A 27742-nucleotide genomic window follows, 5' to 3' on the forward strand; every position below is an offset into this window, starting at 1 on the left:
CATTATATCTCACATTAATTAATATAGGCATTAGGAAGTGAGATGATAAATTACAAAAACCCATTAACCCGATTCTCTCCAAACTGGTGGTGTACAGCAACTTCTACGTTAGACGAATCTTCCTTGTTAATGTGGGAGTCTTCATGTCTGAACTCCATTAAAGAAGCAGCCCTGAAAAAATATTTTCAATGTATGTATGTATGGAATGTATATCGATGTGCGTGGATGGAGCATGCCTGCGGGAACATCAGAATTCATTAGATCAACCTGATATGAGATATATTGAACAAGTTCCATCTGACGTCTGTTACTGGGTTGTTCTGTCCACTCCCAAAGGAGTGAATCATATTGACAGGTTGAATTATATCTCAAGAGATATTTTTCTCCCCTCCTCCAAAGGCCATTTGCAATCACAGCACATCCACTGCCTCTTAAAAGTGAGCTCATCTGGCACTGGGTTGCATTGAAGTCCTCCACCGTGCCTGAAAGAAGAATGCTTTTGGGTGGTGGGAACGTGGAGAAGATGTGGTCTGTCCAGCTGTCCTTTGGAGTGCTAACCATCTTGACCATGATTGTGTATATCCCATCTACACATGGAGAGCCTTTTTTACTACAAGGTAAGCTGAAATACAGACTAGATGACACAGGTACGTGGTTATCTTTTTGCTTTGCTTTGCTTTGCTGCTTGTCATGGCCATGCAACACTTCCTTAACTATGGGAGAAAATCAAATTAACCTTGAACTATACTAAACAATCAATTAATATGGGTAATACCTAAAGACTTGTTCATATTAGCCTGAGCTAAAGCTGTCCTTTTGGTCTGCAGCTGGTCATATGGCACATTCTGCTAATCAGTGGAAATATCAGATCTGGTGAAATCTGGTAGGAGTAGCTCTTTCTCTCCGAGAAGAAAATTTCTAAGGCAAAACATTAAAATATGAGTGTAGCAATTCCAGTATGTACCATGCGAGATTTGACAACTTATAAATGCCAGTAGCAGGGTGCTCCTGACTTTTCTTATTCGCAAAAATTCTTTTTATATGTTCTTCTCCCATAATTTTAATTAATCTTAGCCTGAACTTATTCTGCAGGGAATGTCAATCATTAATCTTTCTTAAAGAGAGTTGGCAGTAGAAAAAAATAGAGAGCAGCTAAATATAGGATTGAAAAAAACATTGCTTTTCAAGTGATTTTTCCTCTTATATCGCCTATTTATTTTTATAATGACAACCAAAGCATTCCTGAGGCCACTCTATCTAAATACTACTTCTGTTTAGATTTTACTAGAGTGTTTATAGGGTTTTTTTTTTTTTCTGTAGCAAATCCCCCAAATCACTAAAAAGTAGCTATTTTAAAATCATAACTGGCTTTCATATTTAGGAATGCGGTTTATAGCACTCCACGCTAACTGCAAGTTTAACACAGTGTGTATCTCAGCTGATTCCCTTGGGTTTATTTCTAGAGATCACAACTAGGACCAGCAGCTTCAGCTGCAGCGTGAAGCAGGGTTAAGGCTGGCCAAATACTTGGGGCATCACTTTGGTCAGGACCCCTGTGTTTCTGCAGATTTATGTGACTTTAGCTAATGGAGCTGATTCCCACGTACTCTTGAGGATCCTTAAGGCTCATCTGGTACAATGTGTTGTCTCATGTGTATCAAAAATAACTGCATTCATCCCATTGCAGCTATGTAGAGCTGATGGCTATATGAGACCATTTTCTCCTTTCTCACCTCCTTGGAGGGAGTGAACGGAAGTCCTAAGGATTCTGAAAGAAGACAAAATAAGCCTTTCTGCATAATTTCTTACTATTTTCCATGGATTCTGTAGGTGTCTTTCAGGGCTTTGTAGAATCGGGGGGTGGGGGGTCAGGGGTGTTCAGATCAAAGATTTTGAGGAGTGATTGTTCTCCGTGTAAAGTCTGGCTCCTATTCTGCCAAAAATTAATGCAATACTCGGGTTTCAGATGATCCTGGAAATCTGTTCAGCAGAGCTTAGTCCATCCGCTGTGTCCACTGGTTTCTGCTGAACCCCTGACCTTCACAACCATTCATTTGAGGGCATAGCCACAACCACTACAGGAAAACCGCCGAGAAGGCTCCTTAAAGTGGCCTCATAGAGAGACCCAAATTGCTTTAGGACAGCAGCTTGGAGGGTTTTTTTACTGGAAAACAGAAAAATTTTGCATGGCCTACAGCTACTATAAGAGGCTTCCTTGGGGATAAAGAAGTTCGTTTTAAAATCCTCCACACCTTCACTGTGTTCAGGAAGAATTCCCTAATACCGCTGGCAATCAGATAGAGCAGCCCCAAGGCTAAGTAAGTACAAGGATAGACTGCAAGGGCTTTTCAGCTATGGTACCCACAGGTCAGCCCTCATCAGGAGTGAGTTCCCACCTCTACTGGCTCTGGACAGGTGGGTGGGCTGAGAGGGGAAGCACCTGCAGATTTGAGAAGAGGGTCCTGTGTGTTGCTGTCTTGCTTTGCAGAGGCGTCTGGTACAAGTGCCTTGCAAAAGGGGTTGGGACTATCTAAATCAAGGTGAAGTCTCCGGATTTCTGCAGTGAGCCATGCTGATAAGGCTGCAGCAAGACTGGCCAGCAGCCCAGAGTTGGCACGGAGGGCTCTCCCATCCTGCACCCTTTCACTGCACAGTCCTCGCTGCCTGGACATTTTTTCCTGTACTCACAGATCCTTCCTCTTCCCCCGCTCTCCTTCCACCCTGGCAGAGTGCTGGCAGGAGACATTTTTCCTTCCATTTCTTAGCCTTCCTAATATAGCTTTTAATGTTGGGGGCTGAAGAGTCCATGCATTTTTGTCATTAGAGATTGAGAAAGATTTGTTTTATCTGTTGCAGAGAACCAAGTGCTTCCGGAGAGAGACGACACAAATCACGAGGACACACTGCTGACTCTGCTTCTTAATAAAAAACTTGCATGGCGGAGACCAGAAAATATTGGTGAGCAAAGGGGATGGGAGATCTCAGCTTCTCGCATCTGTGTTTGCATGAATGCAAGGAACCTGCTCTCCAGGTTCCTCAGAAATACCGAATGCTTAGAAAGTGGAAGCACCCAGTGTGGTGTCTACACATGATTAATCTCAGAATTTCTTCATCATGGGACTCCTGGACTTGCTTTTGCAATGCAATGTAAAGCTGCCCAGAAGCGTACACCACAGATCCTCAGACACTCAACACTGATCTGCCAAGGGTGTATATTGTGCATACATAGCTAATAACAAGATGAGGTGCTCCTGAGTCCTTGTGCCCCTACTATCCCTGAGACATTCTGTATTATGCCTGGGGCATGGGCAGCCTTGGGAGTAATTTCTTCACCCACAGCTCCACACAGCCTCATGTGCTTTTGAGATACCTTTCAGTATCTTGCTGGCATGCTAAAACCAGCAGCATCTTTAAAGCACATGGGGCAGCTGGGTGGAGTTCAGATTTTCCAGAGAACATCCACCTTAGATTTCTTGTCAGATGTAGGTTAGGATGACAGTAGTGGGAGATCCTGTCTCAGCCAGAGCTCCCGCTACTGCTGCAGGAGGTTGAGACAGTGGGCTTTTCCCACAAAGTGGAGACACTAAAGACAGGCCACGTAGAGGCTTTTCCTCATGGTGCTCTTTGAAAAGGCACCAAATTAAAAGCCACCTACATGTTGCAACAGCCTCCAAACACAGACCCATTAAAGAGAAACTTGGGCTTTGCGTGACACTACACACAGCAATCACAAGCACCATACAGATTACAGGGGTCAGCTATTCCCACGGCCGCTGCAGCCAGGGGAGGGTTTGGGCGGTATGTGGTGGTCTCAGAGCAGGAAGCTGCCCTTCCCTGTGAAAACAGCCAAGAATGGAGCCTAGCAAAAGTTTTGTTATGAAAATTTATTCGTTAAAATCACTCGGCTCTGTTCTCCAGCCCCTTGTTAATTCAGTGAGGCAGTGGTTAAACAATCCTGGGACGAATAAATAAACACAAATAAATCAAATCCTTATATTAACAAAGGCATTCTTCTTGCAAAGGGGATGCATTCAAGAAATAACGTTTTGTTTATGGATTATTGCACTTATTAGTCCTAGAGGAAAGGCTGCATTTTATGCCAGACAATTGAATATAATGAATGTCTGAGGAGAGCGCAGACAGAGGATTTACAGCAGGCAGTTTCTCAAGGCTTCGTCCATAAATTAACTTCCTTCCCCCTGCCTGAGATAATATCTTCCAAATTTTGACTGCTGTTCATTTTCTATTCATAGCAGTCGTTGGCCAAGCTTATGGTTTGCTGAAAGTTGAGCCAGAATAGGCACTCAAAACTCTGACAGAGGTAAAAATGTGTATTATAATAATAACAATGATAACAACAATGATAATAATAGTCTCTTAAGTGGCACTTCTGGACTTGTAGATATGCAGGCCTGGGCCTCTACCTTCTAGACAGGTAAAGATGAACTTAAGAGAAATCTGCCTGTGGTCGTTGCTGGCAGAGCCAGGAACAGAGCCCCAGTTTCCTGACTCCCACCCCATCCTCATCCCAAGACTGTGTCTTTCAAACTGAGCCCTGATGGAACTGTTGCTTTTTCTGTTAAATGAATATCTATCAGAAAATATTCAGGATTTTTCAACTGCATTTTTTCCTTCTCAAAGGAGTAACTGAGAAGGCAGTCAGCTCTTTCTTGGCACATTCCTGCTCAGTTTCTAACATTTTTAAAAAAGCCCAAGTCTGGCAATCTCTCTGTGTGCAGAAGTCTTATCTTATGTCCTAAATCCCCTTGGAGATGCAGACCAATGCTTGCTGCCACATTAGGAGCAGACAAAGGAGGAAGCTCAAGGGCTGGTTTTGGCTTTCTTGTCAGGCCCAGCAGAGACATTCTTTAGCTCTTTCCTGGCTCCTCTGCTTATTTTAGAGATTTTTTTTTTCCCAAACTGGCACTTATAAACAGCTGATCACATAGCGTTCTCGTCCCAGGGGAACTGCTGTAGTCCAGTCACTCAGATTTGACTGAGCTCATTTTGTCATGGCGCTTTCCATTGTTTTCATTGTATTAAAAAAATTAACTAGTTTTGACATCACTTTGAGTATGAAAAAAGGTACCTCATTCCTCAAGAAGATTGAGATTGAAATCTTCCATGCCTTTCTGCAGCTTCACCCTTTGCTAGTCCAGGCCCTTCCCAATTCAGCTGGAAATTTTAGATCCCTTTCACAGACACCAAGCCCTTCCTTGGTCCTGGATGAGACAGGGCAGTTCATTCATCCATCTGCATAAGTTTTTTGACAGTCTAGTACGGTACTGCTCAGCCTTGAGATCTTTAAGTCTGATTCATGATGCTAGTCCCCAGGTCCCTGTGTTCCCTTAACATCTAGAAGTGCAAAACCCACGCACTCATTGCTATGTTACTTTTCCCGTTGCTCCTCTGCGACCCCTGATGTTTGATGTTTATAAAGCAATAAGCTATGCTAGGCTAAATCTGTGTCTGACTTCTGCCTGCAATGGGTGACGTGAGGGTAAAAAAGTCTTACAGAAAGCAATGGGAATTAATCTAAAAGCCTAGTGGCAGAAAGCCCAGCATTAGGGATTTGCTTTTATCAGGCTGAAAATTAAAAAGCAGTAAAGAGGTATCATACAGTATATGACCCTGTTGTGCCCATTCCCCTAGAGCCTGGTGAATGATAAAGAATCCTTCCTCACAGTTGAGAACCAGGGCCAAGTGCCAAAGAATTCAGCAGAGAAAGGCTGCTTTTCTGTCACTGTTTCTGCTACCATAGATCTAGAGACCACTATCAGGAAACAAATGATAGCTGGGTCTTTTTTTTTGTCAACACCTGAAGGGGTTAAATGAAGAAACTGTTTTGTATTTGAGCTTTGGAAAGCAATGCAGATACTGATTTTGCTGTCTCCCTTCTTGCAGATTGGGAGCTGGCAAAGAAGTTTGAAGAGCTTGAACAGGTAAGCAGAGCAAATGCACAGACACATATATGCATACTGTTGCATCAATAGCTAAACAACTGTGCATATTGTCCCTATGCCCTATTCTTCTATCTTTACATTCTGCTACTCTTCAATCTGCTGCTATCATGTAAGTACGTCTTATACAAAGGGAAAAGCAAAACTGGGGCTAAACAGCTGCGCAGGCTGGAAGAGATAAAAAGAGAGCAAGGCTGTGAACTAGTGTGGTAAAGGGTGAGACAGACTTTGCCTCTGCCATAAGTGAAAGGCCAGCAAAGGCTAAGCCGGGAAGAAAAAAGGCCAAAGGGAACCTCTGTCGAAGAAAAAGGAGGGAGAAGGGAAGGTCTTGCTGTCTTCCTAGCTGACTGCATCTGATGTTGGGTTGAAGATAGAGGGATAGCCACTGCACGCTAATCCACGGTGATTTTTGTCAGGGCTCTTTACTGGTAAGGGGTACCCTACCCAGGGTCAGAGTCCCACTGTGCTGTGAAGAGTGTGCGCACACACATACACACCGATAGCAAGAGGAACCTCATCCTACACTGAGTTTCCAGAAATGGGGAAAGGTGTGCAGCAACCTTGACATGGTTCCCACTGTGTTCCAAAACCCACAGGCAGTGGAAGCCCTTCTTACCCTCTCTCAGGGCAGGTCTAGCTGTTGGCATGGATCCTGAAGGTCTTGCTGGGTTCCGCTTGGTCCTTTTAACTTCAGACTGAAAAACCACAGTGTGTCATACCAGATGGGAGGCTGCCAGCTCCTACCCTAGCCCCTCGCTCCAGTGCTGAGGGACGGTAAGCTCTGGCTTCCTGGGAGCAACACTGCCAGAGCAGCAGTCTACATCGCGGCTATAGATGCCCCTGTAGCTACACATGGAGAAAAAATACCAAGAACTTTCCACATTACAACCAAAGGAATTTAGCAAGAGCTGGGCTGAAGAAAGGGCAGGTACAGCTCAGAGTAATGGAGAAGCAATGCTCTCTGCCACAGTGAAAGGATGACTGGAGATTTCCTACGTCAACATTGACTTGAATCTTTGTGGTGCAATATCCTTCTACATAGCCTCCTCTCCAGAGGTTTGTGCCCTCAGGTGGGAGGGTAGAGCAGAGAGTTCTTACATTGCTGCCACCACACAAGCCGCTTAATTGAGGACATGAGGAGGTGTGAGTGCTCCAAAGTCAGATCCTCCTGTTCCAGGGGAGACCTAGATGTCCTCCCCAGTGATACTGTCAGCCAGGCTGCCTGTACCTCCTGCTACTGAGCCACCACTGTGCTTGCCAGATGATGTGGAGCTCCTCATAACGGGGTATTTGTTTACTGCTGTGGTTTCATTTCAACAGCTGGAGAAGTTGAAGGATCAGCTCTCAGCTGAGGAAAGGTCAGAGGTGGCCTATGCCTTGGAAAGCCTCTCAGCATCCCAGCCCAAAAAACGAGGTAGGTTTGGAGTTAGAGCCCTGCAGCAATCCTGTCCAGCTCTCATCTTCAGGGCTTCCTTTCTGCAACAAAGACAGTGACAGTAAACATGCCCCAAATATGCTGAAAAGTAGGCTAGCAGTTTTTCTAGCAGTCCTGGCCCTGTCTTGTTAATGTCTGGGTGGTTTGGCAGCTGGTGAGGACCGTGTCGCCAACCTTGTCTGCTGTTGGGGCAGCTACAATGGGTATGCACACCCAGAACCTCACTGCAGGCAGTTAGTGTTGCATTCCTCCTTTCACAGAGGAACACGGGATTATATAAGCAAAGAGTGCCTGTCCTGGAGGGGGCGATTTCTGTATGAACATGTCCCTGCAGTGCTCTTTGCTCTGGGCACAAACCTAGTCCTGAAGGCATAATGAGGCATGTGAACTGCATGCATTCCCTCCTGCCAAGGTCACAGCCTCCCTACTAAGTAAAAAGGAGCACTTGTTTGTGCTGCTGAAAAGTAGCTAAAAGGGGTGTGGAAATCAACGAAGAATGCAAGGAACTAAGATCTGGTAGGTCCCCAGTTGGTCTCCAAGCTTTTTCAAGTCTCTATCCAGTGATTCAGGAACATATTGCACCAGTGCTCCTGCAAGACTGCCCCTGACAAGTACATGGACAATGCTGCTCATGCTGCCTCCCAGCAGCTGAAAAACAGAAGTCACTGATGACAGATCTGGCCTGAAACCAACAGAGCTACTTCTGCCCTTGCCCGACACTCTGTGCATGCGCAAGCTGACAATCTGCCAGACAGCCAAGAGAAAATCCCTTTGTGCAAAGCTTGCTTAAGTGCTTAGGCAATCCTTAGACAATCTGCAATTTATAAGCAACCCTGGAGGCTGTCATTAATTTGGCTAATCTAATTCATGGCCCCACCAGTCTGGAAGGTTCAAATGTAGATAAAACAACTTCCCCTTGCCGGGTTTAAATCAGATTCTGCCAGAAATTAAAGCAAAGAATCTTTGCCTTCATCTAAAGTCCTTCCAGTTTTGGGGAAGCTCATGTCTTGACATGAGCACTGCTGATTCAGTAGCTTTCTCCCAAGATCCTGGTTTCAAAAGCCAGGCAGGTATCCCTTCTTATAATTGATAATAGGACATATGCACAGGTTTCAAAGAACAGCACATGCTGGTGGTACAGCTATTTTTTTCAATTCCAAAACGTGCATCCTTCCCTAATCTGGTCTTCTTAAAAGGTTCCACAGAGATCAGTGTTGTCTGGAGGACAGTTAGCAGCAGAATGAAAGGCTGACCAGGTTTTCAATAAAACTGTAAGGACCAGATCTGGTCTCTCCAAGCCAGTATCCTGCCCTTGCAGTCAGCTACAGGTGAAAAACCCCACACACCCCTGAGGCAGCAAAACTGTAGACAGGAAAGGAAGCACCAAGTCCTGATATTGCTGAAGTAGAGCAAAAGGAAAAACAAACCCTTATCAATCAAGCAACACAGAAACTATTTTTAGACCCCTTATTTACACTGTAAGCAGCTAAAAGAAATGCCTAAAAATGTTATATGAAGTCAAAGCCCAGAAACCACAATGCTGTCTTCATATCCCAACTCTGTCAAGATATGAGGCTTTTGAAATCCACTCTGGGGCTAGAGCAGAAAGCCGCAAAAAATCCCTGGGACACTAACATCCTTCTCTTGTATCCTTTCCCAGCCTGCTTTTGGAAATACTGCATCTGAAGGCTTGCCAGGACTGGAGGACAAAGATGAGCCCTTCCCCAAACTGCCTTGCTGGGTATTAATGTGTTAAGATTTTGTTCTATTCTCTCATCGTGCTCCTAACTTGGATGCCATCCTCCATGATCGTGACACAGTCAAGTCTAACAAGGACTGTGACAGGAGACAGTAGCCAACTACCACTCTCCACTGTTCCTTTCTTCCAGATATAATATATATACTGTGATTTTCTACTTGAAATATGCTTCTCAACTTCCTTTGCTGTCCGGTGTGTGCCATTCAGTCTGCTGCCACTGTACACTCTTCCCCTTCTCAACAGGTCTCCCAAGGCACCAAACGCTAACTCAGTTCCCCTGAGCTTAGGCCTCTGCCCTCATCTGCAGACATCACTCATGGTGGGGTCTGGGTTTCCCATTGCCTCCTACGAGCAAGTCTGTGATGACACCCACTGTTGGGACATGAAGGCAGACTGGGAGTAATGTGAAGGGCTCAGGACTGCCTGCCTCAGCTTGCTGAGCCAGAGCTGTTCCTTGTCACGTCCCATCAGTGTACACAGTAGGTTTTGGGGAGAGCAGGCACAGAAGTTTGGATCCTTTGGATATCATTCCAATAAAGATTTTTCTGTTGCACAGAAGCACATGCTGTTTTCTTTCTCACCCCTTGCATAGGTCCAAAGGTGCAGCACATTTCCCTTGATGTAGGCTTTTCTTACCCTAATTGTTCATATGAAGTTTACACTGGAAAAAAGGTTTCCATTAAACACCTAGGTAGCAACATTAGCCTGTTTAAATTAGCCTGAGGAAGAGGCTCTTCATTTTGACCAGGATTGAGAATGAGGTTTGTGTCTTCCTCATGGATATGTGCAGGCTGCTGTCCTCATAGGACTGGACCAGACCAGACTGGACCAGACTTCTACCTACTCACCCAAGGAGATGTTTTGAGTGGAGATTTTTGGCTCATCTGGCTGGTCAGTGCAGGTGCTAGGCGGCTTTTTCTATGGCAGAATTAAGTCTGCCCCTGTCCAAAAGGAAGAGATCACAATCCATAAGTCATTCCTATGCATATTTATCTTAAGTCACATTATCCATATGTTTTTGCAAAAACAAAGACCATGTTCCCACAGGTGTAAATTCAGAATAAATCCTGGTGTTAACTTCGAGGTCTCAAACAGCTTCAATGAGAGCAGAATCCAGTAGCCACTGTAAATGCGTGGGTTGATTTTGACTAGAAGTGAACTGCCTCTCCAGCCCTTCAACTGTAGCTCGCGTACTGTAGCTCGCGTACTACATATTCTTCAGGTCTTTACCTCTCTGAAAGCTGTAATTACCATACTACAGTCTTTGCCTTGGGCTCTGGCAAGGAGCACACACTTACCACAGCAGTACCTTGTATGTACTTCATTAACAGGAGACGTACTCATCCTATTACAAGCCATCACTGGCATCTGTGGAATAAAACCAGCTTGATTATATCAGTCAGGTCTAACGACATGCACAATACAGTTTGCTGTTAACATTAATTCTTTGTTATTTGCTTGGTAGTGATTTAGAACACATTTCCCATTTTCTGTTGCTTTTGTGCAAGTTCAAATGTACGTGGGAGCATACTTTCACATCCTCTCACAACAGCACCAAATCCAGGAAAAATTATAGCCTATTTCCTAGAGAAGGGTCTCTCTTTTAAGAGTTTGGTGCTCTACCTGAAAGGTATGTGTATTACAAGAGCTGCACCGAGTGCCTCAAGCTGGTGCTTAGCTCAGTTGCCTTCAGTTTGCAGGAAAATCCCAGTGCACTGGAAGGCTGGAGCATCAGGCTCCATCTGTTACCTGCTAGCTGTAGCCATACCTTCCTGACGTGGTGTGACAACTCATCAGTGAGTCAGGAAAAGGAATACAGTGTTTGTGATTCTCATCCTAGATGTAGGAATTCCCTGGAGTGGAATGCACCTTGCTGCTTAGCTGTGATTTTTAGACTGCATGGTGTGCTACATCCTATCAGTGCAGTTATTTACATGTTCGTGGTATCCAAACCATCCCACTAGTTCCTCACAGGCACTGTATGCTGCTGCAGTCAGGTGCTTCTGCTGGAGTGGTGAATAAGCGTTGAATGTAGCGCATTTACTAATTCAGAGCAAAGATAGTGATGCTTACCCTAAGCTCATTCTCCACATGTCACTGAGGAGGTCTGTCCTTTCCGCTAAACACACGGAACAGACACTCTGCTCTTCCTCGGGTGCCACTTCCACATTGTGGCTGCTCACACCTCACCCATGCATGGGTGGTCACTTTTGCTAAAGTTAGTGACTGACAGGCAATAATTAAAGGGATTTCCCTTAGACATTCTAGTAAACTGTGTTGATTTATTCGGAGAAAATCCTCACAGGCATCTGAATGGATTTGCAAACAGGCAGCACAGGGCAAATCTAGCGTGCAACAGATACTGCAGTACGCCCTCATTTTATATTTGTTGACCTCTCATGTTATACACAAACACTAAAGTTATCCAATACTGTCTATGAAAACAAATTGTTGTGTTCGGTCTTTCAGACATCAACATATTTTAAAATGTACCTGATGATTTATGGATTTTAAAGAGTGCTTTTTGAGCCATGTCATCGTGCCCTGTGGTGGATATGGCAGAGAAACAGAGAAGCTGTTGCTTTCTCCCAAGTAACCCACACAGTTAGGTGGGAATCAACAGCAAGACTGAGGCTTCCAGCTCCCAGTTCCAAGCAGCAACACCGCAGACACCTCTGTCCTGCTTTGCTTTCACATCACCCTTCAGACAGAGGGCATTTCTGAACAAAACTTACAGGCTTTAAAATCCCTCTTTATTCAAAAGCCCAGGCTAATACCTGCCAACTCTTAAAACACTTTTATGATCCAGCAGCGACTTTGTAAAGCTGCTGTTTTAACACTGTTTTCCTCCGATCTGTCTCTCCCAAAATATGCCATGCAATGACTCTGTCCATGCTGCTTTTTACAAACAGCTGTATAAGCAGTAAGGTCATAGATTCCTTAACCTGCCCCCATAAGCAAGTTAACAGCAAACTGACGAGATAAGCTCAATGCAATAAGATAACTGCTTACTAAACCGCAGAAGGGGCTCAGGGTGGGTGGTGGCAGTGAACTGCAGAAGGTATGGTCAGGGCTTGTCTGGGACTGCATTTGCAGACTTGCTTCTAGCATGGATGGAAAATCTGGTTTTGAGTCAGCCACTTTACACGCACACACTTGATCCAGCTATCACAGCCTGGGATCAGCGGAAAAGCAGGGAGCAAAAAACCCAAGACAACCATGTATGAATTTTTAAGCTCTTTTTTCTTTTTCTGACTTCTAAGAGCTTGATCTGGAAAGCATCTGTGGTGCTTCACCTCACACACAAGTAATTCCACTGAAGGAGGAATGATCACCTAACTCAGCTAGAGAGTGCTCTGCTTCATGCAAAAGATGAGGACACCTCTTGATGTGGTTCTCTGTTTTGTGCCCCTGCTCTCAGCAGCATTAGCCTATACTGGAGATAACAAGAAAAGTAAAGTTCTTGCAGACTTTCTGTGACTGGGCAAGTCTTGGTTTCAGAGCAGGGCTGTAAGCAAGAAGGAGAATGGAAAAGACCCCTACTATGGCTGAGCGCTGCCCACTCTCAGATTTGAATTGGATGTTAATTCTCCTTCTGAGTGGGAATCTCGTCTCCCACCATGACCTGAACCAGCGCAATTGCCCCAAAGTTCCAGTCCTCACAATACCTTTAACATCAAAGGTTCATTGACTTCCCAACTCCTTTCCAGTAGCTGACTGGTATGTTGACAGTATTTTTCCCTATATTGCTAGCTGATGGCCAGGTGCTTCATCCCTCATATATGATTAGAAAATAAACACTTAATTCTTATCTCCAGCCTTAGTCTCTGCCTAACACAGGGTGTTCTGCATGAATAATTTTTTTCTTTGCCCTACATAATCCCTTCTTCTCTGGATCTTCTTTTGTAATGCTAAGGATGATTTATACCAAAGAACCGCAATCCAAGGAATTTAGCTGACATAGACCAAAGTCCAAGAAGGAGTATGTGAGGTTTAGAAAACATCAACTAGGAATCTGAGCATTGAGATGTCAGCAAACAGCTCTTTTTCAGACATATTTTATAATCTGGAAAGAAGTCAAAAATGTGAAACAGGATTTAAGATAACCCTATTTTACTCTGAAAGAAGTGAAGAGGACATGTTTACACTTTGCCAGAGTGAGAAATACTTGCACATAGAGTTGGATGTCCAATTATGCCCCATGCACACATCAAGAGGCTAAAATAAAGCATATGATGCAGATAGTCCAGTGAGTGGATGACTTCATACTTGGATGCTATCTTATGTTACGCATAGGGATGAGTGAAATGTATTCATTAGACTAGAAGTCTCACCACATTTCAGGATCTAAAAACATGTCTAAATATGGTGCAGATATAAAAGAAAGACTACTAAAAACGTCAGGACAAATACTAAGGTATTGTCACAGATCTTATTCAGACTAACTCCCGGTGCAGCCAGTAGACATCTTCTCTCAAACAGCAGTTGAACTAAATTTTAGGTTTGTCCCATAACTGTTAAATTTTCCCTTCATCTATGAAACAAACACCCCCTTGAAAGAAATGTGCAAAGCAAACTGTCTGATTTTGATGGACTGTTGGCATCTCTGGAAGTTTTATTTTCAATCAAAAAAAAAATCTAACTAGGATAATGAACTTCTGCAAGTTTAAGAAATAAATGCCATGCAATTAAACTATATACATATTTTCTGTTCCCTCCTATCAGTGACACTGTGCACAACTATGAGAGCATTTCGACCTGATGAATTGAATTTGTTATTATTTGTAAATGCAACATTTGAAAAACACAGTGGGAAACAGATTTTGCAGGACAACAGTTCCTTTAGTGTTGTATCATAAGTCAATGATAAGACATGCTGTGACGCATCTTCCGTGTTTCAGTAATGTTTCCAGTACAGCATCAGTCATTCAGAACAGAAGCACCTGCAGGCAAAAAAAGCAGTAAACATTACATTTTCTCATGTCAGAAATGCAAGTTGTGGACAAACACACTGTAAGGTGGTTAATACGATATAAAAACATGAGGAATAATTGTTTACTTGTAAGGGGTACTAAGCTGAAATTTAGGGCATTCAAGCTACAATGACAGTTACAATCCATGTTATAAGAAGCCACAATTCACCAAGCCACTCATTCCAAGACTACTGGCATGACTTGAGTACCTCCATGTAATGAGAAAAGCTTGGGTTCTCCGAGCCTGCCCACACTCAGAGTAATTTGGCTTACTTTGCAGGAACTGCTAACCCTTGGTGTTGCCAAGACGGCTCACTCCGATCCGGTCAAGAGGAACTCCAAACCGTCTCTTAGGCAGCTCAACCACTTTCCTGTTTGGGGGAAAAAAGCAAATAAGGAGGGAAAGATACCATAGGAATAATCAATATATTACTACATCTTTGATTCCTCCATTTATCCCACTAAAAGCTCACTGTTCAGACACAACAGCTATACAGGAGCAAAGGCATGACCATTTAAAAATAAGATACTTCACTTCTCTTACAAAAGAATAGGCAGGAGTTTCACCTCTTACAGACTGGCTGACATTGATCAACTATCCCTGTTTTTATTTGGCAGCAAACAAATAAATTCACACATTAACTACTATTCATAAAAGGAGAGACACAGCATGTATAAAGGGGAATTGTTTCATGCATAGCACAACATACTTCAGGTGACCCGCTAGCCTGGATCTTTTCAATCTCTAGGGCAAACTGGGGCTAAGATGATTATGGAGGTAGAGAGCATTACACAGTAACAGAGGGCACAAGTCAGAAGAGCCTTAACAGGATTTTCCAATGGGGTCTCCTAAAGAGCAGTGTTCTCAAAATTGTATGGTAGCAGTTCTATGATGACATTGAAAACTGGAGGGGTTTGGTTTTGTTTTTCTTCCATATGGTACATTTCCTTATTGTTTGACGAATGAGGGCATAAGAAAGTGTGAAAGAAGTTCTATGCAGGAATATTTTTTTATATATAAAAAATGGTAATAGAGAAGTTTTCCCACCTTTATTCAGTGATTTCTTTTTGAGAATCCTTCCCACTAGCAGTAGTTTTGTTTTAATTCATTTTGGAAATGGTGTGATTTGCTGTAGCTGAGAATAACCTCAACTTTTGCCCTTGGAAACACTTGCCAGTGAAATGCAAGTCCAAGAGAAGCCTTGGAAGATGAACTTTTTTCCCTATCTGTCCTTGTCAAGGAACATAAAAAGAAATTTTGTTCTGTAAATGCACAGTAACTAACTGGAAAGCATGCTATGGTGCACTCCGATCTGACTGTATGTGCTAGCACTGCCATGCTCGCTAAGCCTGTGGCTTTGGGAGCTCTGCATACCCCACTCAGCACTATCGGTTTAGTCCATGGTCTCATCTGAGCAGTCTCATTTCCTCATAGCACTTGAGCTTGGGATGAAGCCTACAGGAATCATTCCAGGATCAGCAGTCCATTTCATACTACCTCTTTTCTAGCTACGCTTTAGATGAGGTCAAGAAATGGGAACTGACGGTGTACCGCATGTGTGGGGATCACCGCATGGGTTACGCTGGAGTGGCTACAGAACGTTGCAAGTGAAGGGGAGCTGTCTGCAGAACCCTCGCTGTCCCTTCCTCAAATATCTACATATCCAGCACTTTGAATGCAAAGGGAAAGCAAGCCAAGGGCTGATCCGTTGTTGCCTCCGGATCAGCACTCTTCCGCCCTCAAAGTGTCAGCACAGGCTTGCAGGGGGCAGGTGGGGGACTTGGGCTGCTACAGTTATACTGAGCCTGACTTGATAAGAAGGGGAATTAATTTCCCAGATTGCATAATAGGGGCGGGGGGAGGGTGTTCCGCATCTTCAGTTGTAACACCGTTATTCTCTGTAGTTGAACAGTGAAGGAACTTGTGCCAAGGGGGAAGGCTGAGCAGTCAGGCAGGCGAGCAGCGCAGCTCAGCTTCCCCTCTTGTGGCTATCCCGAACCACAGCAGGACAGCCATCGCTCCCTCCCATGCTGTTTCAATCTTCCAACCCAGACTGGGCCTATTTCAGCACTTACTAGCGACAGAGTGATATTCTCTATTTAAAAATAGCCTTCTCTAGGATTTCCGAAGTCTCTTTCTCTCCTTCAGTCTAGGAATCTTTCTACATCTTCTAAAGACTCATGTCTTCTTGCATGCTTATCCCACACCCTGAAAGCTTTATGAACTGATGTTGAGCAAGATTAGGATGTGGACCCTACTGTAACTGATGAGTGCCACAACAGTCTGTTAAGTGGTTTTATATTTGAACTACTCTTTTCCAAGGGTTTCTGCTGTGTCGCCAGGCACTACACACACTGCATTAGATTCAGCCCCCTGAGTTATTTAACGGTTTTCACACTTCAAAAGTCATTATCTGGTCTCTAAAGGTAACTATCTCAGTTGGTATAGGAATGGGCTATTACCTACTGTGTGCAAGACAGACCTCAGTTTTACTCCTCTAAATACAGAAGCCTCTGCCTGTTTCCACCTAAAGGTACAGCCTTATTACTGGCTTGTAGCACTCATCTGATCTGCAGTCTGTGCTGATTCTAGAATCTGACTATCAGTGATCAAGGCAGCTCAGATGGTTCTAATAAGGGAGTAAATCTCAAACTCAAAAGCTAATTAGCTTCCCCAAAGCTATAATCTCAACACAAAACTGCAAACTGCGCTGATAATGCTGGGTAAGGAAGAATTTTGTGCAGTGTTTCACACATTTACATGAGCTCATTATTCAGAGACAAGCTGTTAGAAATCTCAGATAATTTTCACCACAATTTCCCCTATTTGTGGTTTTTTTTTTTTGTTCCCCTTGTGCAGCATGTAGAATGAAATGACATTTCCACCCAAAAAGTATGACACTAACTGGGAATATTATGTACTTTTGCAAAAAGCTGCTTCAAAAATTACCGTGTATTTCTTCCCCTGGAAAGGGCAAACACGCTAAAAGGCAAACAAAGAATGAGCTGATTTTGATCTCTTGAAGAGATAAAGCAGAATAGTTCTGCTCAAGGTTTTAAGAATTTTGTATTTTATCACTCTTGGCTGCAGTCAAAAGTCCTAGTAGCAGACTGGGTGGATAAATGGAAAAACAACAAGAAAATATTGCAAAACTGTTTGGAAAAAATACTTGTAACGCTGACTAGCTCTTGTGAATACTTTCCACTTCCAGATTAAGCTTAAAGCATGTTATTAAATACTTTGTGGCACTGGGGATTCCATCCAAAAGAAGACAGTTTCCAGAAGAAAGGAACAAGACAGTTAAGCTCTGTCAAATATGGTGAGCAGCTCCTTGAGCTTTGCCCCAAGTGCACTGTCTCTCCCCAGCCATATCACCGTGTCATGGCTTAGCCCTGTTATAAACATGCTTATCTTCAAACGAGTACTGTGAAGGTATTGTTGTACTGATTAAAACCTGGCATATCATAAGCTGATTGAGGTGTTGAAGCCTGTTTTATTAACTGTCTGCCCATTTACACAACGTGTTCTTCATCCTGCTATTCAAGACATACACACCACCATACCGCCTCTTCAACCCAGCCTCGGGGACGCCAATTCCTGCCCCTCTATTTTTTAACCTTAGGCATATTTTTGCCTTAAATAATCTCAATATAAAAAAGGCAGTTTAAAACTGAATGTTAGTTCACATGGGTGCAAAGAAACGTACTAATAAAAAAAGCATATGCTTGAATGTTCTTTGTTAGCTGTATTGCATTATGAGGATGAGTGAAGCGCATGTAATATTCATCACAGCTGAAGGATTACACACCATGTAATCAGAATGGTCTCTGTAGAGATTCCAGTACCCTGATCAGAGGCACCTCACAACTGACTTGTAAACCTGCTGGTGGTTAAAGCTAACCCATCTGTACTCAGGACAATTACCAACAGTCTTCTTCCAACTTTATCACTGGTAAGAACATCTAAGAATTTACCTCTGTTTGACTTTAGTATCTATAGAGGTCGAAGAAATCCTGTCAATTGGGGAACCAAATCCTGGGAAACTTCTTTTCTTCTTGGTCTCCATCACCTCATTCTCCAGAGACACCAGCTCATCCAGAAGGAATAATTTGGCTGCCAGGTTGGTGGCCGACTTCTCTTCACTGGCAATGGGATGTGCTCCCATATCTAGATCAGCAAAAGGCTCCGAAGGCTGCAAAAAAAAAAAAAGGAATATTTTCTTGCTACTCAAGTTCCAGAAATACCGTTTCAACCATTGTCACAGCAGCAGTCCTATAAACATATAATCACTAGGATGCTAAACCGGGGCCACTCTATTAAAACAAAGTTCCTTCTGTGAAATATGGCCATTTTGCACCCTTAGGAGTCTGCCATAAATGGTTGGGATCTTTTTTTTTAATAGAAATAAACTCATCTTCATTATCATTGTAAGATTTTTCAAAATTTATTACCTCACAAAGGCATTTTTTGTGTGCCAGCCCACTGTCCTTACCTCAGCAGTGTGATTAGTATCACTTATAGCATAAGCTGAGTAATTTAATCCTTTTAAAAAAATGCAATCATCATTACTAGGCTCCAATATCTATCCTTGCATTTTTCAGAAAACTGATTTTTGTTTTTTAAATGAGCATTAATAAATAATAACAAACACTTATACAGAGCTTTTCATCCAAGGCTGATGAATTATTTGATTGTTATGCAAAAAATATCCCACGATAAACTTGCTCAGCAGTGATGTTCAAATAATTTATGCGAAGGAGGAGGAAAGGAAAGAACAGTATGTTGACTTGACACAGAAGTTTGAACCTTAGTTATGACATTAGGCTTAACTTTTCAAAACCAAACTCTGCTTCACTTTCTGGAATAGCTGAGGATATTGAGGGTCTATCAAGACAGAAATTAAACAATCAAAGGGAAATGTTTGCTTTGCAAATGACAGAAAATTGTAGGGCAGCAGCTAGTCTTCTAAAGCAGGTGTCAAGCTCAAATCATTCTCTCTTCAGATGAAATATTTGCTTTCTTGATACACATGGCCTTCACAGAATTAGGTAAAAATTTCTGACCAAAACTTTTATTCTACACATCGAAGCAGGGTTTCCTCTCTCTTTAAAAGCACTCCACTATCTTTCTTATTAATACACAGCGAGTTTAGTGCAAATGTAAAGGAAGCCATCGCAGAGATATGTGATATATTTGTATCTACCGCAGTCCACACCATAGCTGTGGTGATGACATTTCCCACTACTGATGAGTGGCATAACTGGTGATGGAGTGTATAAAACTGATATTTATGTAAGGAGGAGTGCGCAACCACAATGATGACACAAATGATGTAGCACTGCTAGTACTTTTGTAAAGAATTTCATATCGTTCTCTGACTTTGCTTTCTATGAGTCTCAAGTGCACTGAGCCATCCTTTCTGGTCCATTTCAGGGTTATACAACTTTCATAGAAGTCTACAACAAAATCATGCCTTTAAGATAGGCTGAAGTTTCCCATTTGGTTAGTGGGGAATAAATAGCTACAATAATGCTTGAGACTAGAAGGCAAAAAAAGCCTCAAGTACTTTGTGCAATCTCACTTACTTTGCTTAAAAATTATATACCAGAATTGTAAAACGTAAAGATACAGCTTAAATGATAGTCAGAAGTGGACCGGGGTTCTCCTATGGTGAATCACTGAACAAAACAGAACTTCACAGATAAGCAGAGATAAGTGTAGTATACAGGGAGTACAGTGCAGTGTTTATAAACTTAAAAAGAGCAAAGAAGTGAATGAAGACCAGTAATTTTCTCCTCAAGAAAAAGAGCTCCTCTGTCCACCTAGTGAAGTCACCAGCTGGTGGATTTAAAATTAATGCGAGGAGCCACTTTTTAAACACAGAACATCAATAAAGTGAAATGCATTGCCAAAGAGCATCGTGGATACCAAGACTTTAAACTGTTTCAAAGACAGTCTTAGCAGCAGCTAGAACATGTCCTGATGGAATGCAAGGCTCTGAATTGGAAAGTCTCTGAAGATGTTCTCTTCTTATATTCTTTTCACATAAGTCTGTCATTGCTAGAGACGGGATATCAGTTCTCTGCGGCATCACGGCAGCAGATACTTTAGCACTGACGTAGGGAGTGGTTCCCCCAAGCCCTATTATCTATAACAAATATTATTTTGTATAAACATGGTATGCTTATGTGCAGACAGAGCAAGGTAAAAGGATCCATCAGTATTCTTCAGTATGCATCTAACTTCTAAGCTAATCTTAAAAATCTAGGTAAAGACCCCACAGCCAAACAGTGCTACTTTGATTAAAATTTTAGATCCTTGTTTTTTTAATAGCATGAAACCATTACCTAAATACCTTTCCTGCAAAATCTGTTTTGTGTCAAGATGACATATAAAAAGAGAATGCAACAGAGGTATTTTCAGGTGCAACCCCTGCATATTGTACTGGATGAAACATAAGACAGCTCTTCCATTTCATCTGCTGCTTTCCTTTGCAAGTTTAAGTAAATTACTTTGCTACTTCCCTCTCCTGGTCTCTTCTGTCTCCTTTAATCTGTGACTTTTGTGTAGGTGTTCCTCTCTCAGGGATCTCCTTATGACTTTTGAAAGCTTCTTATGTTATTATCTGTCTTTCAAGAAGAATAAAACCTTCTCTTCAGTGTTAGAGGAGTTTATTTCCCTGCCCCTACAACCTCCTTCCCCTCTGCAGGAAGCTCCCTAGCCAAAGTCACTGGACAGTGCTTTAACACAGAAATCGCATGGTGTTTCAGGAGAAGTCGCATGAATCTGGATGAGATTTCATTCTGTCTGTTGTCCCAGATCCATGCAATTTGCATCACTCTGTTCACTGGGGAAGTTGTCCTGCTCCTGCTTGGCCCTTGCAGAGTCAATACCAATGGTTCACCTCCCAACACTCTTTGGAGACCACGGCCAAGAACAACACGAGGAAGAGCAGGGTTATGTGACAACCACCAGAAACATTCACCTACCTCTGGAGCTGCCTCTGCAAGAAGCACTGAGCTAGAGCTCCACTGCAGCAGGGTAATCACAAGGGCCAAATGCACCACAACAAGCTGGAACTGCAGCATCTGCAAAGGAGAATATCCTGTTAATGACTTCACAGTGGCATTCCTGGAGGAACCTTGCTCTCAAGGTCTTAAAGAAGTGAGAGCAAAGGGACATTCTCTTCCCACAGCTGTTAATGTTTGGGTTTTTTGTATCTTACAGAATGACTGCATAAAACCCAGTGACTAGATAGTGCCAACTGAGTGCTCTTCACCTTTAGGTGCAGAATGATCTCACTCCTCTTTGCCCCTTTACAGCCCTGCAAATCATTTAATTCATTTCTACACAACAACCTAGTCCTTGCAGGGGCAGCAAGTAATGAATGCAAACTTATGTTAAAACCAGATGAACTAGACACTCACTTGTAAGAAGGGAGACTGGCTCATAGGCACCCAGGATGGCCCCAATACCCCTCACCCCACATGCATGATAAGCACTTAAAGCTGTTACAAAAATTGCATTTTGAAAGCAAGACTACATTTCATCAGTTCTCATCAGCCACAACTTTCAGGATCTTCTTGGGATCCTGGAATAAAGTTATCCAGCTACTACACCTGGAAAAAGCTTACATGGGAATCCATCACTCAGACTGGTGGTGTTTCGATCGCATGCCACAGCTGTGGAACTGGAGATACCTACAGAGCCTTTCAGTGCAAGGAACGTCAAGTTTACGGAGGCCCGGGATCAGGAAGCTGCTCAGAGGGTTCTTTGGCCACACAGTTTAAGCCCTTATTTGCATCTAGCTGTTAAAACCTGACATGCTTCCAACTCACTCAGGTGGCAACATTTCAGCTCACATTAATGAAAATTAGGTGGGGGCCTCTAGTACTGAAGATATCCACTAATTTGCTGATTAATCTGTCTCCAGGTCCTACCCTAGAGTACAATTCAAGTCTGATTGTGCCATACTTTGCTGACTCTCTGCTTGGCAAAAACAGAACTAGAAAGAGTTTATAAATATATTTCTATGATGTATGATAGTTGTTTTATCTTTTGCATAGAAAATTTCCCATTAGAGCAGGCAGAAAACACATGGTAAAAAACATTTGGCTTTGTACTTTTCCTCCACAATACAAAGGAGAAAAGCCACAAAAATATTTGGAGTCCATTTTTTAAAAGTAAAGATATAACATTTGCAGTGTTTCTTCTTGAAACCATGTTCCATGCTTGGCTTTTTCAATACATTTTACGTGTGTGTCTGTTATTTGGTTATTCCATTATACATATGTATTTTTATTATGTCCATGAGGGATCAGAAGTCTGCTGGTTATTCTGTAGGAGTGAAACAGACTTAGTCCTCTGGAATCAAAGAACAAAGTCAAAGCATTGAGCCAAGCGGTACCACTGTCTCTCAGTTTGAGGGCAACAGCCGTTGCAGTCGGACAGGGGTCTGTCTGGATGTTTTTAAAGCTGTAGTCCTCTACAACTTATATTTTTGTATGTGGGCGTGCATTGAAATTTGAAGCAGTAGTAGACTACCTTCACAGGTAACCACATCCTGATTATTTAGATACAGAGACATAAAAATTAATGGCAAGGTTAAAAACACGTTTATTATGGTTTAAGATCTGGGCTGGTATTCATTCAACCCAAAGAACTAAATATAGCAACTGGTACACTAATCAAAATAAACATTAAGGCACCTGCCACACAAAAGACATTTGATTAACTGGTCAGAACTCAACACCAGTGAAATCAGGAGTAGAGGAAATCATAAGTAGTTAAAGCTTGGCTCTAGTTCCCATGGAAATAAGTAGCTAAGAAGTAATGTCACTGGTTTAAAAAAGAGCAAAACTTAAGCCTGGCGAGATCCTGTTGTGCTGATTTTTATGCGGCAATGGGACCAAGGCAGAAGAAAGAAAGGTTGTTCCAGTGGACCAGTTTAGCTCTATAAAAGCATTTGCAAAACTAAGGGTTCAATGAGGACTATGTAAACATAACTAAAATCACAGTCTTCTGCCAGTCTCGGACTTGGCTTTCCACCTTCAGCCATGTCATAGGATCTTAGCAGTTAAAAGCAATTGTTGCTTTTTCTCCTTGAGCTCCTCTGTTGCAATCGGGCAAGCCGAGCCCTCCTGCCAAAAAGGTTTTCCCAGCCATGCACTGGTTGTTGCTTCATCTCAGCCACATTTTACCTTGACCCATTCCAAGCGAGACCTAAAGTAAGGCTTGACATTATTTGTTACTGAAGGAGAATACTCAAAGCTCCAACAACCACATGGGCCTTTTCAAGATTTACCCTTAACACTTACATTGAATTTGCATCCTTCTGGAAAACACTTCACCACCAGTTTCACAGAGATAGGTCAAGGGATCGGGGTATTATTCTATGCCTTTAGTATCTCAGGGTCTGGTCTGGTGTTATCTGACATAAAATATGATTTACCCTTAACTAAATGTAATTGCAAGTCTGAAATTCAGACATATTTATGTGTTTTACTGATATTTTAGCTTGAAACGTGTCAAAACTAAAATTCCTCATAATTAGGTATCTTTGTTGCAGGTCCAATTAAAATAAAATTAAAGATAAAAGAGAGAATGTTATTCTACCTTATCAAAGCAGGATAAACATTCAAAACTTTTTCTTAGGAATATGTGCAGAGCCACTTTTCCAAGAAAAGATCACAAGAAGGCAAAATTCTTTACCAAACAGAAACTGTTAAGTCTCCAACATCAAAACAAAGGACTTAAAAGAGGTTTTTCTTTTAAAGAAAAAAACAACAACAAAAATGATATCCTGAAGATAAGTGGGCTGAACAAACCCCAGACACTATGCAATCTATCATCAAACTCCAAATCCATTGCCTGTCAAAAATGGTAACAGCTGTCATTGTTCTTACCCATTTGAACTATCATATTTCACATTACTGTAGAGATTACTCTGCAAATATAAATCACAAGAGCTTTATTTTTTCTGCTGGCCTGTTAGCAAGAGAACTAAGGCAAGATATCATGCTCTGCACTGTAATCTTTCACTTCAGCTGCCTCTATATATTGATGACAATGCTCTGCTTGTCATTGCAACACCAACACAGGACTGAGCTCACCTGCAAATGAGGACCTTCCCTTTGTAATGAGCTTGTGGCTGAGCCCAGAAGACCTTGGGGTTTTATGCTGTATGGTCCCAAGCTGACCTGATGCAGAGCTCCTGTGCAACCTGCTCTAGGTGAACCTGCTTTAGCAGGAGGGTTGGACTGGGTGATCTACAGAGATCCCTTCCAACGCTGACCATTCTCTGATTCTGTGATAGACAATGGGAAATTCCAGGTAGTGCCCATTAGGACTCAGACCTTCTGTTATATGAGCACTGAGATGATACTGGTGAGTCTCCATCAAGTACCTGTTAGCCATGAAGATCTCTCATACCATGCTGGAGGAAATCACACCTGTGTCTACAAGCCAGTTATGGATGTATTTTGTTGCTGCTCTGGTGCCACAAAATTCAAGATTAACTGCTGCTACCTGTCTTAATCAAAGGTACCATTGAGTCCTAACGCTGGCCTCACTAGCCTTGGACTGGACACCTGATGGGAACCTACCTTGGCCAAAAATATTATGATGGATGAGTACCTTACCAAAAGAACATCTTATAAATGCTTGTGTGAAGCTCTGAGAATAAGTCTGCTCCTGCTGAAACTAATTTGCCCTACTTTTAAAAGTTGTAGGATGGATCCTCTGAGCATATTTATTACCACAAAGCCAAAAATATGCCCTTACCCATAGTCCTAGTGATTTCAGAAACTCATAAGAGACTGCATACATCTCAAGGGTAATTTTCTAGTCATGTAAATATCAAAGAAAAGAGAGAAAAATCAAAACAAATCCTACCCTCAGAAAAAAAAACAGAGTCCAAAAATAGGTTAGAGTGGTGTTTTTGCTCCCATCCCACAGATGAGATATGAGCACTTCTTACATACCGCTTTCTAAAAAGTTACTGAAGCAAGTCACTGAATCATGGGTCTTTGTGGTAAAATGAAAGGCAAGCAGTCAGATCAGGCACTTCATGTTATTAATAATGTGTTTCCTGGAGTAGTTGTAGATATTTAAGCAGTGCCACATATTTTATTAAGATATATAGTACAGAAACTGTCAATTTCTACAATGTAAATTCCCCACTATTTTCAGTTTCCCAACCATGTAAACAGGTGCATGTAGATTTAATATAATGTAACTAGAAAGAACATAAAATTCATGCACTTATCCAAGAGGTGTAAGACTAGTGATTTTGAGATAGTGTCTAGGTATTTATGTGTCCCAAAAGAAACATGTCCATCAGTATTTCAAGGCCAAGGATGTACCATTTCCTGTAAAGTAGTTCCTTAAAGGCTTCTCAAGAAGGCACTTCAGATTAGCCACTGTTTTTCAAAGTCTTAAATTCTACAATTGCATTCACTGTAAAAACATGATTTCCAGTGTTCGGTCCTGATGTGTTTTCTTATAACCATGATAATTATCTCTGTGTTTTATCGAAGTATGTATTGTAAATGCTGACTCAACTATTGATAGCTGTGCTTTTGGTGGATGCAGATGTGATCAGACAATGCTCAGGTATACAACCATTCTTATCATCTGTACTAGGACAAAACAGATTTAACAATAGCCTAATTTGCCCAGAGTCTGACTAGTCTCAGCATCAACCCAGCCCATGGAAGGCACAATGTTCGTGAAAGCAGCACAGGAATCACATGGCTTGTATGAAGAAAGGTTGAAAATGTGACACTCTAGTTCCCACACAGGGTACAAATACGGTACAAATGGACACAGCCCTGCTGGGGTACATTTGCTTATCAAACACAAGCATGAGTCAGGAAAAAAATTAGCTAACACAGGTGGACAAACACTTGTGGAAGACCTTCCAGTCATTGTCTTCATCTCTTCATTTGAATAAAGAGTATGAAATCAAATGGCCATGCAGAACAAATGAGGACACTTTTCCTTAGAATGGGCAGGAAGGAGATAAGTTGGACATCTTGCGAACTTAACTATACTGTGCAATAAAACCATTTTTAGCAACATATTTTAGAGATTTAAAACCCCAAACTCACTTCCATACCATAAAAGTAGGAGACCATGAGCAGGAGACAAACGTAAGCGAGAAAACCCATCTAGAAGCCTAGGGACTATTAAATAAGAAGCACACTATGATGTGTAAGAAAATATCTCCTAAAGTGAAGAACTTTTTTTTTATGTTTCCAAAATGAGATAATTGAGTGAGCTACAGTATTCTTGGTATGCACAAGGGAAAACAAAACATTATTATTCTTCATTGCTAGCAAACTCTCACCCTACACTATTTATATATGTACTGACTGAACATGCCAACTTTTGTAAGGAGTTTTAGCAACTTCTCATTTTGTTTTCTCCTTCGTCTTTAGCACGAGAACTAAAAACTGTTCATTGTTAGAGTGCCATCTTCAGCATCTGAGGTAAAAACAAGAAACACTTCTATCAATAAAAATCAAGAAATATATTGTGTTTTTCTAAATTCAGAAAAAACATCTCTGTTCTTAACAGCACTGTAGTGATAAGTGGAAGTTCTTCATACCTGTTATGAATAATATATTATCAGAATATATTATTAATACAAAGACATAGGCCATTCAAAGTCTTATAAAAATATCCTTGAAGATACACCTTCAAGATAAACTCATAGAAGAGAAGAATGGCATTGAAATTTCTCAACAAGAGAATCAAACACTGATGCTGATTTACTGGAGAAACACTTTTAATCGTTCTGATCAAGGATGTTGACTGAAGAAGAAAAGTCAGTTTCTTGGTGAAGATGCATTCCAAATGGAAATTAGAGAGTAATCTGTTTCTCTGAGTTGAAAAGGAAAGTTGTAATTGCTTGCAATCTTTGTTAGGGCCAATAAAGAGAGTCCTTACAACTATTTGGTGGTTCAAGGTTTTAATTTGCCACGTAAGAAGCCCAGAGAGGTACACTTGTCATTCATTTAAAGAGCGAAAATGTAGTCCTACTCTGCTGAAATCAGTGTCACGAGTATTTATAAATACTGAAGAACATCTGGTCCAACCAGATACATTTTCCCCATAATTTACACCATATATTTCCTTGGTTTGGGGCTGGTGTGGGTTGGTTGGTTTTTTTTCCTGTTATTCCTCATGATATTCAAAGTATTTTATAAGAAAAGTAGATGGAGCTACGTTTTGAATACAGGTGAGCAAAGACAGACAAATGTAATAATTTTCCTCAGGTTTCCTGGGTGAATCAGTGGGCACAAAATGTCCCTGCAGCTCCTCAGCTTTCAGCTCTGCACTGTCTATAAAAGCATGGCCATTCTGAACTGAAAAGCCAAGTAAGGAAATTTAAAGGCACCGTGTGCTTGTGCTTCAAAAATTAGTAGATTCCAAACTTTACTGTAGCCTCTGAACACCTAAAACAAAGGTTATTCACATGTATTTACTGCTATGATTCCAGTCTGGGAGTCAAAAAGAAACAGTGAAATAGATTTGAACTCAGAATGGAGAAATTACAGTGACTATCACTGAATGAGTCTGCCTGCATTTACAATGGTAAAAAGCTGAAGT

The 27742-nt window shown here is 41.9% G+C and overlaps 2 protein-coding genes across 5 annotated transcripts in view; one reads left to right on the forward strand and one right to left on the reverse strand.

Moving 5' to 3' along the window:
• Positions 1-391: 391 nt before the first annotated feature.
• On the forward strand, positions 392-9668 carry UTS2B (urotensin 2B). The gene is made up of 5 exons (XM_009565611.2): positions 392-617; positions 2857-2958; positions 5905-5942; positions 7281-7374; positions 9056-9668. Exons 1-5 carry the CDS (start codon positions 494-496, stop codon positions 9079-9081), a joined length of 384 nt encoding a protein of 127 aa, XP_009563906.1. The 5' UTR covers positions 392-493; the 3' UTR covers positions 9082-9668.
• A 3729-nt stretch (positions 9669-13397) lies between these two features.
• Positions 13398-27742, reverse strand: part of OSTN (osteocrin) — a 49312-nt gene continuing 34967 nt past the window's right edge. The window contains exons 3-6 of one of the 4 annotated variants that reach the window (XM_054075022.1): positions 21118-21216; positions 18103-18320; positions 14419-14498; positions 13398-14097 (exon numbers count right to left, since the gene is read on the reverse strand). In XM_054075022.1, the coding sequence (XP_053930997.1) occupies positions 14075-14097; positions 14419-14498; positions 18103-18320; positions 21118-21216 (420 nt within the window). In that variant the 3' untranslated portion in view covers positions 13398-14074. Of the gene's footprint in view, positions 14098-14400; positions 14499-18102; positions 18321-21117; positions 21217-27742 lie in introns of all 4 variants that reach the window. The other 3 variants (XM_054075021.1, XM_054075020.1, XM_054075024.1) reach the window with 3 other exon arrangements.

The sequence above is a fragment of the Cuculus canorus genome, chromosome 9 (genome assembly GCF_017976375.1).
Source record: "Cuculus canorus isolate bCucCan1 chromosome 9, bCucCan1.pri, whole genome shotgun sequence".
Lineage (NCBI taxonomy): Eukaryota > Metazoa > Chordata > Aves > Cuculiformes > Cuculidae > Cuculus > Cuculus canorus.